The 18,410-nt window shown below is 34.4% G+C and overlaps 3 protein-coding genes across 3 annotated transcripts; 2 read left to right on the top strand and 1 right to left on the bottom strand.

Moving 5' to 3' along the window:
- The first annotated feature begins 2,117 nt into the window (after window positions 1–2,117).
- Window positions 2,118–10,973, top strand: LOC140886833 (peptide-N(4)-(N-acetyl-beta-glucosaminyl)asparagine amidase). The gene is made up of 17 exons (XM_073293708.1): window positions 2,118–2,251; window positions 2,342–2,395; window positions 3,121–3,288; window positions 3,939–4,037; window positions 4,335–4,421; window positions 5,226–5,308; window positions 6,039–6,152; window positions 6,557–6,611; window positions 6,677–6,763; window positions 8,020–8,075; window positions 8,155–8,214; window positions 8,357–8,444; window positions 8,552–9,304; window positions 9,412–9,472; window positions 9,766–9,868; window positions 10,480–10,614; window positions 10,711–10,973. The coding sequence occupies exons 1-17, from the start codon at window positions 2,174–2,176 to the stop codon at window positions 10,811–10,813; spliced, it is 2,184 nt and encodes a 727-aa protein (XP_073149809.1). The 5' UTR covers window positions 2,118–2,173; the 3' UTR covers window positions 10,814–10,973.
- A 1,184-nt stretch (window positions 10,974–12,157) lies between these two features.
- LOC140887471 (uncharacterized) lies at window positions 12,158–13,741 on the top strand. The gene has a single exon (XM_073294723.1). The coding sequence runs from the start codon at window positions 12,302–12,304 to the stop codon at window positions 12,770–12,772; it is 471 nt and encodes a 156-aa protein (XP_073150824.1). The 5' UTR covers window positions 12,158–12,301; the 3' UTR covers window positions 12,773–13,741.
- A 217-nt stretch (window positions 13,742–13,958) lies between these two features.
- LOC140887470 (aspartyl protease family protein 1-like) lies at window positions 13,959–17,471 on the bottom strand. The gene is made up of 10 exons (XM_073294722.1): window positions 16,856–17,471; window positions 16,120–16,255; window positions 15,751–15,983; window positions 15,373–15,597; window positions 15,147–15,282; window positions 14,991–15,067; window positions 14,800–14,899; window positions 14,655–14,715; window positions 14,501–14,572; window positions 13,959–14,330 (listed from the first exon to the last, which is right to left on the bottom strand). Exons 1-10 carry the CDS (start codon window positions 17,194–17,196, stop codon window positions 14,071–14,073), a joined length of 1,641 nt encoding a protein of 546 aa, XP_073150823.1. The 5' UTR covers window positions 17,197–17,471; the 3' UTR covers window positions 13,959–14,070.
- Between the last annotated feature and the right edge of the window lie 939 nt (window positions 17,472–18,410).

Here is an 18,410-nt window from a genome sequence, read left to right as displayed (position 1 = left end):
TTCACGGCCATAACCACGACCGTGATCATTTCTACGTCCACGTTCATGACCACATCCTCGACCTCGACCAAAATCTAGTTTATGCCTTTGGTTTTGGTTTTCATTTTTACTTACGACATTTGCTTCTGGAAATGCCGTAGATACATTGAGTCGGGATTGATGATTTCTCATTAACATTTCTTTGCTCTTTTCTAGTGATATCGAGAGCAACAAATTTAAGCTTTGTCAAATTTGACATGGTGGTACTAGAAAAATAACAATGCATTTATAAGTTAATTTCCATTAATATGACAATACAAAATAATGGAAGAACGAAGATTACAAGTGCGTGTACAAATAGAGAAAAAGTATGTGGTGGAAAATCGCTGGTGAGTACAAGACTTGTGAGCATGATGATCATAATCGTTATGAAAAATAGCCTTAGAAATGCCATCATCTTCATCTTCGAAAAATCGAGGAGAAATTATTTTGAGAGAAAAAGTGAATTTGGTGTGATTGAAAATGAGTTTGAGTGAACATATTTATAGGGCAAAAACTAGCCGTTTGTTACCGTTGAGGGTAAAGAAAAAATCGAGTATATGTTGAATAAAAATTCGTGATAATGATGCAATGCATATAATGATAATCATAATTAAATAATTATGTATATCATATCACATTATTATAAGGTAAGTGTCGTAGACAACCTTTTATATAATATTGTGAAATTATACCAATATAGTTAGTATAAAGTCAGGTATAGTATATCATATCACATTATTATAAGTAGAGATGACAATTTTCTCCGAATTCGATGGAGAATTCGATACCCGACCCGAATGAAGGAGGGTATGGAGGTGTTTTTTGGACCCGATTAAATAAATGGATAAATGGGTATGGGGATCTCGTATATGGGTACGGAGGCGGATGTAGTGATATCCTACCCATACCCGACCCGATACCCGATTAAATATAATATAAATATAAATTTATATTTATTTACATATTAATTTATATTAAAGAAATTTTGATTTAATTTTTTTTGTTGAATTATGTTAGTTGGATTTAACAATGAAAATTATTAATATAAATCTAACGCTGTTTTGTAGGATAATAATGTTGTGATAAATTATTTACAATATTTTGTTATTTCTTATAATTCTTAGGTTATTAGGTTATTGATTTCTTTTATCTTTTATTTTTTTCTTTATAAATTTGATATAAAATCTGATAAATAAGCATATTTTTATCAAAATAATTCAAATTTGAACAAATGTATTTGTATGAGGTAGATAGATAAATGGGGGATGGGTAGGGTATGGATATCCGATACTTCGACGGGTATGAGGATGAGGATGAAATTGAATACCCGACGGGTATGGGTATGAGGATGGATTAATAAATGAGTATGAGAATGGATACGTGATATCCTACCCATACCCGACCCATTGCCATTCCTAATTATAAGATCGGTGTTATAGACAACCTTTTATATAATAACATGAAATTATACAAATATGATTATATTGTTTAAGAACCTTAGAGTCTTTTATACTTGTCGTATCCCTTACCGGGAGCGTGGAATGTCGTCTTAACATCCTCCCAGAATTTATAACAAGTTTTGAAAAAAACTTATTGTTTTTCATAACATGATATTATATATTAATATATACACAATAAAAATATATAAACAGTAAAATAAAACTTCTTACTTGTTGAATATTTTTGACTTCTTCTTGTATTTTGGAGCGTTGGAAATTATAGAGAACCTTCGAGCGATCGTGCTGATAACGTGTTGTGAAAAAGTAAAAAATTATGGTAAAAAGTAAAAACTCCAAAACTCAAAATATATCAAACTCTATACTTTATAATATTTTTCTCTCAACTCAATTGTATTTTTCATGACAAATGAAGACCTATTTATAGATCCACATTTGAGATTAATCCAAAAATAAATACATCATCATCTACATCATCACATACTAATTTTCCACATTTTACAACTCAATATTTAATATTCAACATTCAACATTCAACATTCAATATTCAACATAATATTAATAATAATAATATATTTTTCAACAAAACACAGTTTTCAAAATAAAATAAAATTTATGTTATTACACTGTTAAGAAAGACCAATTTCAGGAAGGAGAAGTGCAGAAGTTAAAGACAAGAAAAGAATCGGCAAAAAATGGTGGCTCGGAAATTTGTTGTTCAACACGGAGATTCGGCTTTCGATATAGATTACGATACAGATGATGGAATCGAAGTTGTTTTCTTCATTTCCTGCTTCGATTTTTGAGTCTCTTCCAATTTTGATGATCTCAAATTATTATTTTTTGTTTGATTGGATTTTCAGGTTCTCAAGTTCCAGCTCTTCTCTCTCACATCCATTCCTCCGGATGATCAAAAGGTTCTCTATCCTTTTTAATTCTGCCCAAAATGTGAGGTTATAGATTTTGCTGAATAATTTTGGGAATGAAAAAAATCCCATCTCTGAATTACATCTGAAATTGGCGGGACCTTGTTAAAGTGTATATACCTCAATTGTTTTGTTTGATTGTCATACTTCTCACATGCCAGAAACCGGTTGCTTCAAGTTCAACACTTCAAATCCCGTTAATATTCAATTTATTTGAAGAATCATTTATTTAGTTTTATATAACCACAAGATCATATTGATATTTGAATTGAGTATTGTGTGTTTTTTTAAGGATTATGATTGAAATTTGGAGTGGTTTGGCTCCAATTATCGTTGCACTCATTTGTTTATAACCTGTGTTAATGGTTGTCCATTCCAATGCAATATTAGGACTCAGGAGAGAACCTTAATGTTTTAGCTAGTTTAGCATTTTGTAGGTGGATGTAAAATATTTACTACATTATACGCAACGCATTCAGGCTCCAGACTCTTTATAATTTTCTTTATATTGTCTTGTGCACATCAATCGATGTACCTGAATTTCCCTTTGGGAAACTTTCTTATCATAAATAGAGGGCTACATAGAAGTCAAATCCTTTGTGTGTGAGAGCATATAAAAATGGTGTTTTGTGCTCAAATGTTAAACATGCAATTTTATGTATTGCTCGAGCTTAAACATATTGGAGTTGTTGATTGATGAGAATGGATGGCTTTAGATATGGGGAGGAGACGATGATCATGCTGTGTTGGATGATTCTGATCTCAATTTGATTTCTGATAAGTTACGACTGGCATCAGTTGATGACTCTAAAGAACCCAAAGAGATGGAAAAGCCAGCTAAAGATTTCGAGATGTCTGATGAAGAATTGGCCCGTATGCTACAGGTTCTTGCAATTAATATTGAGTTAGTTATTTATGCTCTCATCATCGGATTATTACTTTTCATCCTATCATCCATTATGTGGTTAAAGTGGTATCTCCTTGTCGACTCAGTGAAAGATTATGTTAACAACATTTAACAAAGTAATACTACAGGCGTAAGTGAAATTTAGTCAACCTTGCTTTGAGATTAAAATATGATATAATTAGAAAAGAATATTGGAGAGGAATTTCTGTATCGTGTTATGCTTTTGCATTCCCTTTACCTATATGCTACGACTCTTTCTTGCCTTAGAAGGTTGTTGTTTTAGGTGAATCCCTTTAGTTTTGGATTAGAAACTGAACAGTGAAGTAAGTGGATGCTCCTTTTCTTGTTTCTATTTAGGGGATAATTTATTTTTAATTTAATACTGATGTTCAATTAAAGTCTTAATCTTAAACTAATTGATTCATGAATCATGTGGTAATGTTGAAAATTGCGTTGCCACAACCGAAGCATAGGAAGGAAAGCACGACATCAACTGCAAGTGTTGGAGAAATATAAACTGCATATATTCTATCTTATTTTTCTCTTAATTGTTCTGTGAGCCACATAAAAGTTTTACTGAGTTGTTTATCTGTTCAAGAACTATAAAGAATAATATGGATTTTGCAGGCAGAAGAAGACACATTAATGATGCAACGCTTTATTTCAAGTGAAAATACCGCACAAGTGGAGCAGAAGATTCGTCCCTATGTTGACCAAGTTTTAATGGTAAAGATGCTTGTTTGTTCCATTTATCTATTTGATCTTTATCCTCTAAAAATTTAAATCTCCTTTTTTTCGTATTTTAATTGTCATGATGAGTAATAGGACTGATAAAAAAAAATACAGAGTTGTAAATTTTGTGGTTCTGCTTTGCTGCTATGCAAGTTGATGTCGTTTATTTTCGTAGTATCTAATGAGTTTAATGGCACATCCATTAAACAAAGTTTAGAGCGTAACTGCTTATGTGATTTGTTTGCCATTGTGAGGAAAATTTTTCAATGGTTTGGTATTTTGTTGGCACAGTATGAAGAGCTGCATCGGCAGGAGGCAGCTAGAAAGACGGTACCTGTGGACAAACTTGAGGAGAAAGCAGAGGTTACATTGGCTAGGGTAAGTTCTCCTTTCTTCAATCTCTACTTTGGAATCTTCTGACAGAAATTCAACTCAAGACAATAAATAGAGCTCTGAAATTTAAACCGTGAAGACTACTGTTTTAATTAGGAATAGTGTTTAAATAAACATTGTGGGTAGCTCAAAATCAGTTAGACATCCTTGCTTTGTTACATTAAAGACTCGAAGCATTAAACAAGGATTAATTACAAAGCATTCTTAAGTATTAGAAGATGGCCTATTGACTTTCTAGAGCTCTCTTAGTCGGACACTTGAAATCCATCCATATGATAGAAGGTCTCACACTCCTTTTGGTTGTTAGGTTTTTATTATACACTTAATAGATATGAGGCTACCATGGTGAGACCGCCTTTTCTATTTTTTTATGGTGGGTAGAGGGATGAGTATGTGACTCACACTCCTTTTTATGTTGACAAAGTGAAGGACTATTGTCTATTAGGTATAGAAAGATGAAACTTCCAATTCAAAGTAATTTTACATTGATCATTTTTGGGTGACTGGTGAACTGACTAATTTGTGTTTACTAACTTTATATTTTAGGCGCAACTTTTGACTGAAGTACATCCATATTTGCGGTGGTAGATAATAGATATCATCATCGTGGATTAAAAATAGTTGACATTTGAGAGATGAAAATTGTTTTGAAAATATGTATAATTCGATGGATTATGATGCTAAAATTTAAAATTATTGTGGAATTTAGAAATGTTTTTTTTCCCTTTTTCTTGGTGTTTCTATATCCGTTTTGACACTTGGTATCGTTCTCCATCTACTTTAATTAAGGAAGGAAACTTCAGTCCTACTAAAGATGAACTCGATCATGCATTCCTGCTGCAGCTGTTCTTCTGGTTCAAGCAATCTTTCAGGTCTAAGCCCTCTGTTCTTGTGTGACAATGAAAGAATGAACCAATAGTTATACCTACCACAAAAGAAAATATTAGATTTATTAGCATCGTTTGCACTTGCAGTGTAATCTTTGGTGATAAACTGAAACTGTTCTTTCACGAACTATATTTCAAATAGATGATGTATCTTTTTTCATGGAAATGTTTCCCGTCTCACATAGTGGAAAAAGTTGCAATCAACAAATTTAAGAATTGATTACTCATTATTTATGAACTTTTAAGGCAAGTTAGCTTTTCTCGACGAGCTTGAAACTGGTTGCCGGTTTAAGGAAATTCAATTTTTGCTCAGTTACCATGATGTTTATTAGTAGAAAGGTCTTGATATAGTCCAATCTCCTATATGTTTTATATGCTTTTAGTAGAACAAACCACAAACAGCAGTTTTTAATTAAAATAGGTGATATTGGGAGTTGGTATTAAGGGAAAAACAAACAAATAAAATATAAACATTGAATTGACCTTCCATTTTGCAACCTTGGAACTTGTTTTTGCTAAAATGATAGTTTATGCTAAATGTAGTGAGTGTGCCCTGCAAACTTATTCTGCAAGAGCTAATACCTTGTCAAATAGTTCTTGTCAATGAGAAGTTTATCTTCGACAGTTACTTATCAAATTATTTTTCAGACTAGAAAAATACATTAGCCACTTCTGACTAGAAGAGTCCATTGATTTTCAAGTTTGATGGCTCTAGGTGGGTAAATGCTCCTCCATGTGACAGTTGCAATAATGACACAATCAATCACGGAATGGGGGCTGCAAATCATTTGGAATTACAATTCGGAGCATCTAGAGTTGAAATTTACCGGTATTTCTCAGTGATTTTTTTTTTCCTTGTCCTTAATCAGTTGTGTGATGGTTTGCCACAGAAACTTGACAGCCCCAGCTGCCAAGTGCCAATCATATATTACTTTGCTAAAGCCCACACTTACTTCTTTCCTTGTTATGGTACGCCACTGTGTTTTGTTGCTGGTCAATTAAGTCATCAAACCTGATATAGTTGACATTCCCTTTTCTTTTCTATTTTTTCGTGACCTTTTCTCTCAGCCTACAACATCCTTGATTATTCTTGAAAACGATAAGCTATTATTCTAACTATTTTACTTTGAATTCTCTTTATGAGCATTCACCAAAACTGATTGGACTTTGATATTGAACATATGGATGTATTTTTATTTTTTTTCCTTTTGACATTGTTGTCAACATCTGCAGCTGCAAGTCATGCTCCAGCATCACCCGCTTCCCTAGATATAATGATCCACTGAAGGTATGATATTTCAGTCTCTGAGAAGCTTTTGATTCACAAATTTGTTCAAAGTTGTTCTTTTGCAGCTTCTAGAAACGAGAAAGGGGAGATGTGGTGAGTGGGCTAATTGTTTCACACTATATTGTCGAGCGTTTGGCTATGATTCTCGATTGGTAAGTTCTCTATTTGAGAAACTCATAAGCTCTCTTGATAGAGAACTTCATGAGCCTATTTGGATAAGCCTTGTGCATGCTGGTAAGTTCTTGAGAATGGCCCAACACCTAAGCAAGTATATCTATTTCCTAGTTCTGATATCCACTCTAAACTTAATTGAGTTCACTGACGATACAAAGTAAGTTATCAATTACAAGGCATTATAATTCCCTTTGGGTTCATTTTAATTAGATTGCTAATGATTCAATACGACTATCAAAATTTACAATTAAGTACTATGAATCTGATGTTGAACGCAATTGCTGTTGTTAACTATTATGATCCTTCTACTCATGACATACGAACCGAACCCTATTTTAGTTTTTCAATGAGTTGGGGTGTCCCTCAAATGTGAACTTGCCTCATAGGTTGCGTGCTTCTTCTGGCATCTAAATGTATTATATTCAGTCATTATGTATATTAGAGACTCAAAGTTATCCAACAAATCTGGTTTTCTCTAAATTAAGGCTTAGACGACTACAGTGATTTAGCAGGTTCATCTGTCAATATACTAGTTCTTCTTTCCTAATTATTCAATTTGATTTAATAAATACACAAGCTTAGGCGTAGCCCTTCGATGCTGCACACTCCTTTACATTAAATCCCCAAATTTGGTGTGCTTTAAAGGGTTTAGACACATTTAAACATTTTTTAAAAGTAAAGATAGCAAATCTAAGATTTTGTGCAAGATAATAACTATCAGGTTATTTATGTTCTATTAAATAGATGCGCATATAGCATATTTACTTTTCTATTAAAATTTTGCTTATCATTCAATAATTATTACATAAATCCAGCAAAACGTAATTTAAGAATAAAATATTTGATTTTGTATTGACTTCCATGTTATTTGTCTTGGGTATGCCCATGCCCTGTGTATTTGTATTGTGTTTGGTTGAGTAATATATTTTATTTATTGATTTAAAAAAAATTGATTTTGACCTGAGTTTGTTTGGTTGGAAATTTTGTTTGGCTAGATTTGTGGGGTACAGAATTTTACTTGGAATTTTTGGATGTAAAATGTAGTGAAGTGAGTTAGAAATTTTCCTTGAATTAAACATTGTTGGTACTTATTTTTTGTATGGTCAACAAACTTTTATATCAATGCTGCAATTATTATGTAGTCTATTTGAGTTATATAAAGAAATTCTTATTGAGGTATTGTAAACAGAAGTTTCTGAAATTTGGCTCTTATTTTTTTTCCTGATGTTTCCAGATCTTGGATTTCACAGATCATGTTTGGACTGAGTGCTTCTCACCGTTTTTGGGAAGGTAATTGGATCGTTCCTTTCATTGTTTTTGTATATGCTATTCCTTCTATTCAAGTTTCAAATAAGACAAACTTGTGCAGATGGATGCATCTTGATCCATGTGAAGGAATATATGACAATCCACTGCTATATGAGAAAGGGTAAATATTCTTAGTTGCTTCTCGTGGAATCTTTATGGTGTTGGATCATAGAATACATGTTTCAACGATCTTTGGATTGAGTAATTTTAAATGAAGATTATTGAACCATACAGATTCTGAATCTTTCAACTTTATTTGTAAGGTGGAACAAGAAATTAAGCTATGTAATCGCCCTATCTAGAAATGGAGTTTATGATGTCACCAAGCGATACTCTAGAAAGTGGCACGAGGTATACATTTTTACGACTTTTGATTTTTGATTGAATCTTATATCTTCCCGATACATCCGTGTAAAATCTGCGTCCAGAGTTTGAGTTCCAGTGCATCTTTATTCCAGGTATTGTCAAGAAGAGTCCTAACTACTGAGCCGACTTTGGCATCTATTTTAAGCAACATAACAGGAGAACTTCGTCGCAACCTTGCTTCTGAGATGCGCTTAAAGCTTGACGATAATGACAAGAGTGAAGCGGAAGAACTTGAGAGGAACTTGTTTTCTATAGATGATGCGTCAGTCTCACTTCCTGGAAGACAAAGTGGGGATAAATCTTGGCGCCTATCAAGAGCAGAATTTGGCTCTGACAACCATTGTTCCATAAGTTCTTCGTCTTGTCCAGTTCGTAAGTGTGTAGATGAGCATGTGACAAAGATATACAATGCATTTTCACCGGTTATTTATCAATTAGCTGAGCATGCGTCTAACACACGTAGGGCAACTGAAATCCTTGAAATATTCAGAAGAATTTTGGTTAGTCTGAAGAACTCCTCTTTCAGAATCAGGAGAACTAAGATAAATCCATTGTCAGCTAATTCATTGTTCTGTAAGATGATTCCCTCTTTTGGTCAATTGTTTGATGCCCTCTCATTGAAGACTGAAGAGGGTGTTGATGGAGCTACGGATTTATTTATAGCTTCTGATCCAGTTAAAACATCCCTGGCACTTCCAGTTATCTTTCATGCGCTGGATGATTTAATCCATAATGTTAATAATTGTGAAACATTGAACAAGTCTTTACATTGGCCACTTTTGAAGTTGAACAGAATATGTTCTGGTTTTGTGCTTGCAAGCGGCGAGGAACTTCCTTTTGGAATAGTAAGTAGCTTTGACTTGCAACATCCAAGTGGTTTCCTCTATACTGAATTGCCAACAATTTTTGTTAGCGTTCTTAAAAGAGAATTTCTATCGTGACAATCAATCAGGCCACATCTGCATTTGATGGAACTCGCATGTCAAAGTGGGAAGAACCAAATGGTGCAACAGGTATTTGAAGCATTTCCTTGGATATTCTGGATTTCCTACTTTGAAAGAATAATTTTGATACCCTGCATGAAGTTGTGCAAGGTATTCTTGGGCGCCTACACCAGGTGGCCAAGTTTTTTTTTTTGTTCTAAAACACACTATTGGGTTTCTAAAGACTCCCAAGGATACCCTGCACACCTTCATGCAGGGTATCAGAATTATTTGAAAGAATATCTCACCAGGTTTTTAAATACCACAGTTTTTTATTTGGCATGTTCCAAATAGCTAATAACTTAAGTTGTTTGGTCTTATAGGTTGTTGGATCATGTATAAAACATTTGATAACCAGAGGCATGAGCTAGTTGCTTATGAGTTAATGTCAGCCAATGATGCTCCAGAGAGAGATCCAAAGGACTGGTATGCTGTTCTTTTAAAAATAAAATAAAATAAAAAAAATTGGAATTTTTATTACTCGCAAACAAGTGTATGGTTTTCATGCAGTAAGTGCTTTGTGCATGTCATGTTACTTTCAAACAGTATATCCAGGAGTTACCACTTACCACTCCTGAAATTTGCTCTTATAAAGTTCTGCCACATTGGACTGTTTTAGTTTGATTTACATTTTCTGAGGAAGAGAAGCAAACAGGATGTCCTTTTATGATAGCAACAGGCGGTAGGGAGGATCATATGATGATGTTGCTGAATTAGTTTATGACATTGTTTATAAATGTGTATTCGTCAAGTGTTCAATGTCCCGGCCAGGCTGTTTGCTTGACATTTTTGTATGTTCTGTTGCTGTAATCTTGCTTTCTCATCATAGGTTTTCAGATTTGGCCTTGGTGGAAGACCCATCTCTTTATAAATATGTATAATTTTGTTTTCTATTCATATGTATTCGTGCTGTCCAGATTTATCTCCTCAGTCCTCCCGAAGGGTACATGTTGAGGTTTCCCTCAGACCCATTGTCTGGTAGTTTGACCAAATAAGGAAGAAAAAGAAGTTGATAATCAATCAAATTATTCTCGCAGGGTCATAGAAGGTAGCGCAGACGGAGGTACTAGCTGGCACATTCTGGATAAGCAAACTTCACAGGAGTTTGACAAACGCTACCAGCGGAAAACATATGAGATCAGCTCGCCAACATTCTTGGCAAATGCTTTCAGGTAATAAATGTGACGCGCAGAATCTGTTGTGACTTGACACGGGTCAAGTAATCGATGTTTTAAACTTATTTTCATCAATTTTAAAAATAAATGCAGGTTTAGGTTTATCTTGGTGCGAGATGCAAAATCAACTCCACGGTTCCAAATTGGTAGCATTGACTTGTATGCAAGCGCAGATGCTATTGCTGGAGTGAAATGATCTGCTGCAAGATATTACTGCAATTCTTCTTACTAGTAAGTAACCATTGAAATGTAAGAATATTGATGTGCTGGTGTAACTATTCTCTGTATTCTAGCCTCATCAAGCTAAAAACTTTATGGGAAATGTTTCTCATTTTCCGCTAATAAAAACAAAATCATGGCAGTCTTTTTTCAAATTTCACGTTCTCAGTCCATTTTCATTTTCCTGTCAACACATTTCGTCAATGTTTCGGTTACGGCCCGTGATTCCGCGGTGCCGACTGGATCATCTGGTTACAACACTCTATAGTCATCTAATCTAACCATGAATCATTGATTTCACAAGTTTCACTTACAAGTTAGAACAATCAAATACCACAACAAGCATTTCTCCACTCTTTTCTGAAGAACAAGTATGATTGCGATGTAGCCATGACTTAACCTCAGTGTAGATCCAAAGGTCAGAAATGACCCATTTTTTATTTTTTATTTTGCATGTGGGTGCATTGTAGAACCCCATCTGCAAGAGCCATTTTTGGCCCTTGGATTACTAGTAGAGGCATTGGTTCGAATTTTCCATTCCACTACGTAGGTATATGAGGCTCCTCGTTTAAAGGAAAGATGCTTGTCCTTAAAAAGTTAGAAACTCCGTAAATTGTTGCATTTTTTTTTATTAAAAAAAATCTCTATTCTATTCAAATCAATGATACTTTTCTTTAAAAATAAATAAATAAATAATGATACACCTAATATGATATAAATTAAATATTCAAAAAAGCTCCTATGAGGTCATCTTAGAGAGAGCTGCTATAGAATATTTCAGTCAAATATCATCATCGTTTTTATATTATTAAGACTTTGTAGGTTAATGTTATCAAATTGTATATACTTAGTTATCTATATTTACTACCAGGGAAATTGTATTTTTTATCTTTAATTTTTTTTTTATCTTTATATTATCAAATTTAATTCTAAGACATATATCTTCTTGTTTTTAGTATTTTATTTTTGGATCATGCTACATGTACAAATAAAAATATCAAAGTGTATTTGGAATTACAAAATTATAAAGTATAGGAATAATTTTGTAATTTCAAATGCACTTAGTAACCCAATTTATAATCTCCATTGCAAGTTACAAAAAGCGAAAAAGAAAAAAAAAATTGAAATTGTCAAACGAAAACAAAGATAGCATTCTAAGAGCAAAATTTGATATCATAGACAAAATAAAAAAGACTTCACCGTATTTTAAAATAAAGTATATTAGGAATTAAAAATGGTATCATATGGAACAAAGTACGATTAAGATTAAAAAAATATTTTTGGGAAGACTAAACTAAAATATAGGAATATTTCGTGCAGAAGAAGAACAGCTACACCAACCCACTGAGCTATTAACAATCAATGGCGTGAACTTATAGGCAAAGAGAATCCCCAAGCAATGCGGAATCCCCACGCCTAAGACCAAGTAACCGCCAACGCCGATCGCGGAATTATATATATATTCATGCGTATACGTAGGCATTTCATCCTTTATCGTCACATAATTAATCTTTGCAAATCACAGAGAGAGAGAGAGAGAAAAATGAGCGTTGAATTTGTCGACGGCCCGACGGTTGTGGATTTCGTGAACGATTCGGAGACGTTCGAGAAATGCGTGAACGAGAAATTCGAGACGCTGGATTCCGACGGGGACGGCGTGCTTTCGCGCGACGAGCTTCAGAAACGGATCGGGAAGCTGTCGTCGACGGAGCTGGAGCTGCAGTCGAGGGATGAGATCGCCACCCTCTACGACGTTTTGTTCGAGAAATTCGACGAGAGCCGATGCGGATCCATCGATCGGAAGGGGTTCGTGAATCTGGCGAGGGAGATCATGCTTGCCAAAGCGCGAGGAATCGGGAATTCGCCTGTTTCGATCATCCTGCAGGAAGATAGTTTGCTCATGAAAGCTGTTCTACGCGCCAACTCCAAGGCATGAATTGTGTGATTTTTTTTTTGTTTTTGCTCATTTTTTTTCCATTTTATTAATTCAATAAAAAAATATATATCTTGGTATTCTCCAAAATTTTTATTCCATCATTCAAGCTCTCTTTCTCTGTTTTTATTTGAAATTAGTCATAGAGCCCGTTTGGAAACAAAAGTTATTGGCTTAAAAAAGCACTTAAATAAGTTCAGCTTTTTAAAGTGCTTTTATTAAAAAGCAGAAGTAGTTTTAGTGTTTGGATAATTGTTAAAAAAATATTTTTTAAATTTAAAACATAAGCAGAAGCCAAAAAACCAAAATTTCTGGCTTTTAAAAAAACACTTATTTGGGCTTAAATAAATGCTTTTTTTAAAACTTCTATTGTAACCAAACACGTAACTTTTTAAAAAAAATACTTTTTTTAAAAAAATAAGTGCTTTTTCCAAAATGTCTACTATTTCCAAACGGGCTCATAGTTTTGCGTCCCAACAACGTCAATGAATTTTCGAAATTATCACGAAATTGAGCGTGAAGATGATTTCGTATGAATTTTTTTGTTCGTTTGTTGTTGAAGTCGTTATTCCCCCAAATTTTGCATGCTCTCTAAGTCTCTATAGACTATAATGGATCTGTATAACAAAACATGATATGTTATCTTGAACTTTATAAAAAAAAATTTAATAATTCTAAAATTTCGTTGGCAAAAGTTAACTCACGAACACAAGTGATTAATAGATTATATCTTAATACTGAGAGATGAAACACAATGCATTATATGTGTGTGCGCGATTTATTATAAGAATTTTTTTTTCCCTTTGATGAAAATGATCCATCTTCGTTTTTAATGCATGACATGACATTGTTTGAAGGAAAAAAAGTACTTGAGAAAATTGATTTTCAAAAATTACTACGAAAATTGAGCATTTATTGGGTTCTCAAATTCTACAACTCATTATAAATATACTTATTTTAAATTGTTTAGTAGCAAATTGTCTAGCTGTTATAAAAAGGATATTTTTGAAAACTAGAAAAGCCAATCACAAAACAAGATATCTATATATTTCTCAATATTTTAAAGACGTACTTTTATTCTAGACTAGATTTTCAAATTAAATAAGCAGTAGTATAGTAAAATAGTGTGCGATTATCTATACATATGCCTTCTGCCAGTTAGGCAAATTGCGAGTGTAACAAATAACAATCACCAAAATTTAAATCACTGTTTATTTCAGCCAAACAAAGCAAAAATATCATTGACAAACATTCTGTGGTTTTTATTGAACTAAAGGTATACAATAAATTAAAGAATTCCATCAAGAAACAACGAGAAACTGATGACAAACAAGGGAAAATATGGCCAGCAGGAATTTGTCCATGAAAGAAGTTGAGCTCGGAGCCGCGCTACCAAACAACGACCTTGATGGTGGTGGTGGTGGCGGCGGCGGCGGCGGTGATAAAAAGGAACGAGTGCCGTTAGGCCTTGGTTGAGGCTCGAAGCTGGAAGGAGGTGACGGCGTGTTGTTGCCATTGTTTACTGGTACGGTGGGCGATACGTTGCTTCTTGAATCATAACCTAAAACATACCTCAAACTTAGTATATATGTTCATGCTCTATATTTATGTGAGCAAGTCTATGCTACACCACCGGGAATGACCACACGTGTTCTGTTTTGAAATGAGACGTTCGCGCGAACATAACAAAAATTGTAGCATAGACTCAACAGAGCCTAGTAGCAAACTTACAGTTAGCTTCTTTCCAGCCCAGAACCATATCCTCACGATCAAAGGTTATGCGGTATCCAGTCATAAAATTCTCTGAACACAACAATATAATTAGCCACAGTGAAAAAATGGAAACAAGGCAAGCAAAGTAGTGCATAATCGCGGGGATACTCACGTCCGATGATGTTAACATCCTCACTCTTGACCATAGCCAGACAGAACACGTAACCACCCTCCTGCACGCAAGAAACGATTAGAGCGCGTCCTAGAACCAATTATATAACTTGTATGCAGGAATGACTAGACAAAACAAGCCTCACCCTGGTGGGAAGCGCGATCGTTGGCTCGGTAATGTGGAGTTGGTTTCCACCTTGCATGGTAAAGTTCAACCTTGGGAAGGTATAGGTATCTTGTGTTGCACTGCAGGGGCAAGAAACACAAGTTAATCAGAGCTAGTAGTAAGAATACAAAGAATTTGCTAGGTGAACTGATTATGGCCGCTGAATCGAACCTAAGTTGATAGCAATAATCGAAAATAAGAGGGGTTGCTGGCACGTAGCGTGGGTAGTCGGTTATCTGAGAGTTAAACTACAGAAAGAACAAAACATTACACTTGCAAATTATGAGATATTTCAATAAAAAAAGTGATGAAAGTAATCTAACATACGCTATCTGCTATAGCTGAGTAAGCAGGGTCATTCAGGTATGTAAAGGAGGTGCCTGTATCAACGATTGCTGTGAACTGGAGATCAATGGCCTGTTTCCCCACGGATATCCCCGAAACGGTGACATTATAACTCGGGCTGGAAGAAGAATAGGAAAACAATCAAGTTGCATAAAAGGGTGCATGGGAATACTTTGATTCAATGCGTATTGATCATCATGTTTCTCACTGTAATTGTTCAAGATTGAATGGAGTTGTTTTCTGATCCGGACTCCCTTTATCGCCGAATTCGATTCTTCCAAGTCCATCGGGGCTGAAACACATTGAAAAGGAATTCGACACAATCCGTTTTCTGGCTAAAATGCTGGGAACAGATACATTGTCCATCCCAAGCCCGAATAGACCATTAGGAGCCGCTTTTGCCAAGAAATCACCGGTTTGAATAATTCCACACCTGAGCATACAATGAAATGAAATAAAAGGCTCCATTAAGGACAGAATGTCAGAACAAAAGGCCAAAACATCTTGATATATATATATATAGGTACATAGAAAATAATCAAAATGATGAGCTAGTGTTCTTCATGGAGTGAAAGTAAGCACCCACCCCAATGTGATCGGAGCTTGAACGGGTCGTGGAACAGCGTCGGTCGTAGCCAAATGCAACAAATCATCAACCAATACGCCCGTAGAAGACGTGTTGCTCGAAAGATACGACTCTCTGTAGGCGCAAGCGTTGAGCCTGACCAAGCATCCTCTGTTGAGTCCACATAAAGGGCTGTTACACTGCACGAGGTTGCTGGTTGATGATGCATTAAAACTATATTGGTTCAGAGGAAGCTGTTTAACCACAAAATTAATCAGTAATAGACATCGTCTCACAGTCACATATGAATCCTAAACAAGAAAATCAAAATGGCACAACACCATCATACACATTTCTAAATACTGAATCGAGTTTTAGTAGTCGTCGTACCGGTCCTCTGGTCGTGTTCAAGAAACGTGCACAGTTAGTACACTCACACGGCAACCAGAAGAGATCGCTGCCGGTGTCGAGTGCTACGATGAAGCTCACTGTCGGGGTACCTACACCAACAATTGCGTAGTGCAAGCTGCAAACAAATCACGCATTAGATCATGAGTAATATACATTTTATTTAGGAGAAAAAGAAAAGAATCGAAATCTTTACTAGTTTATATCCTATTTCATGGTCTGTTTTTCCAATTCTTTTCTTTTGTATTCCTACATTCATCAATTTAAAACTAAATTTCATTCGTGATTAATTTTTTTTATATTTGAAAAAATAAATAAATAAACAAGCACTTTAAAATTAACAAATTATTCAATATATAATACATTATATTTATATAATATTTTAAACACGCAACGCGTGTACTCCGTCACTAGTATTTTAGAATTCTTGCATGTGGCATAAATATTTATATATATACATAATTGGATTTTCCTTATGACAGACGTGGCATATGGCATATGTGTAGTATACTTATTCGTTCACATTTTCAAAAGCAAACCAATGAAATAACAGGTTAGAAATCATGGTGTAAAAGCCAAAAAGGAAATTATTTTACCCAACAAAATTGTTGCAGCTTGCATGACAACAAATTTGTATACTCAAAAATATTTTTAATAATAATAACACATTTCCTCTGTAAAAACAAAAACAAGACAAAAGAAAAGATAAATGACTCACAATCCCAGAGAGCTAAGCTGGAAAGTGGAGTTTCCCGCCGAGAAAGTGAGATCAGGGGATGCCGGAGGAGCTGTTTCCGCCAGGTTGCGGCGGTGGAGGTGGCGGCTCTTGAAGAACTTGTCACGGTGGGCCATGGCGGCGAAGTACTCGAGGCTATCCTTCTCCGGCAACCCATTTAAATCCAAAAATCCCTTCACAGTCTCAGAATATCTGTGGTGTATATCAAGCCCGAAGGTCCCCAATGCCTCACTCCCACCAATCCAACTCGCGTTAAAAATCACAAACAATGCTACCAAAACTAAATTCTTGGCCTTTGAATCACAATAACGTATGTTCATCATTCTATACGTTGATTAATTCTTGAGATGAAATCAGATTCAATGAATGAATAAAAAATAATAATAATAATCAAGAAATGGAATTTCCCCACTGTCTTCGATCGAACAAATCGATCAATGATACATAACTATATATAGAAGAAGAGAAAACATATGGGTCAGTTTATTGACCTTGATGTAATATGGTAAAAAAACAAAGGAGGATAAATTAAATTAAATTAAATTAAAGAAGAAAAAAGGGTCAGTTTATTGATCTTGAAGTAGTGGGAAATAAGCTGGTTGAAATAGAGAGAGACGTGATGAGGGGGAACTGAAAGAGTGGACTAAGAGATATTAATTAAATAGGAAACCAGTGGGAAAGTCATCGCCTGTCCCTTTCCATTCTCAATTAAATTTATATGTTCACAAATACACCCAATCTTCTTGCAATATATCGTGATTGATTTTGAACGTGGAGTTTGGTCAACGGTGAGAAGTTCGAGTCTTCTTCTCGTTAGTATTTTTTTCGATAAGTTTGTCGCACATGTCATGTTCATGCTGTTTAATTATTTGGTTAGCATGATTTGCATATTATGATATTAGCTCGGAGTTTACACGGTGTGCATAAAAAAAATAGAGACCATCGATTCTCGAGTCATAAAAAAATATCGTATTTGATTCAAGTTTATTGTAATGTTAAAGATTCATGCATATACATCAGCTGGATTAAGTCGTCAAGAGTTATATATTAAAGAGCTAGTTTTTTGGAATGAGTTAATTACAATTCTATAATCTTAGGGCATCTCCAATGCTTCTCCAAAATAGAGAATATCTCCATTTTGGAGAATATAATTTGCTCCAACCCATCTCCATTTTGGAGAACCAAAATGGAGATGGCTACATCACCGTAGAAATGGAGAGTGTATTTGGAGCATACTCTTAATTACGAAAATGCCATTTCAATTCATTTCTTTATTTTTATTTTTTGGTTCGTTTAAATTTTATTCTTATTAAAAAATGTTTTTTAAAATATATTAAATGTTTTGTAATTTATTATAATTAAATTATATTGAAGACAAATAATAATAATAATAATAATAATAATAATAATAATAATAATAATAATAACAACTAAATTAAATCGTGGAGAACAAATAATAATAATAATTAACTTGAAATAAACATGCAATACATTAAAACATTAAGAAAATAGACCGTCATTAAAAAACATAGTACCG

Source organism: Henckelia pumila, chromosome 3 (genome assembly GCF_033568475.1).
Source record: "Henckelia pumila isolate YLH828 chromosome 3, ASM3356847v2, whole genome shotgun sequence".
Classification (NCBI taxonomy): domain Eukaryota; kingdom Viridiplantae; phylum Streptophyta; class Magnoliopsida; order Lamiales; family Gesneriaceae; genus Henckelia; species Henckelia pumila.
This window is presented reverse-complemented; position numbering and strand designations above follow the sequence as displayed.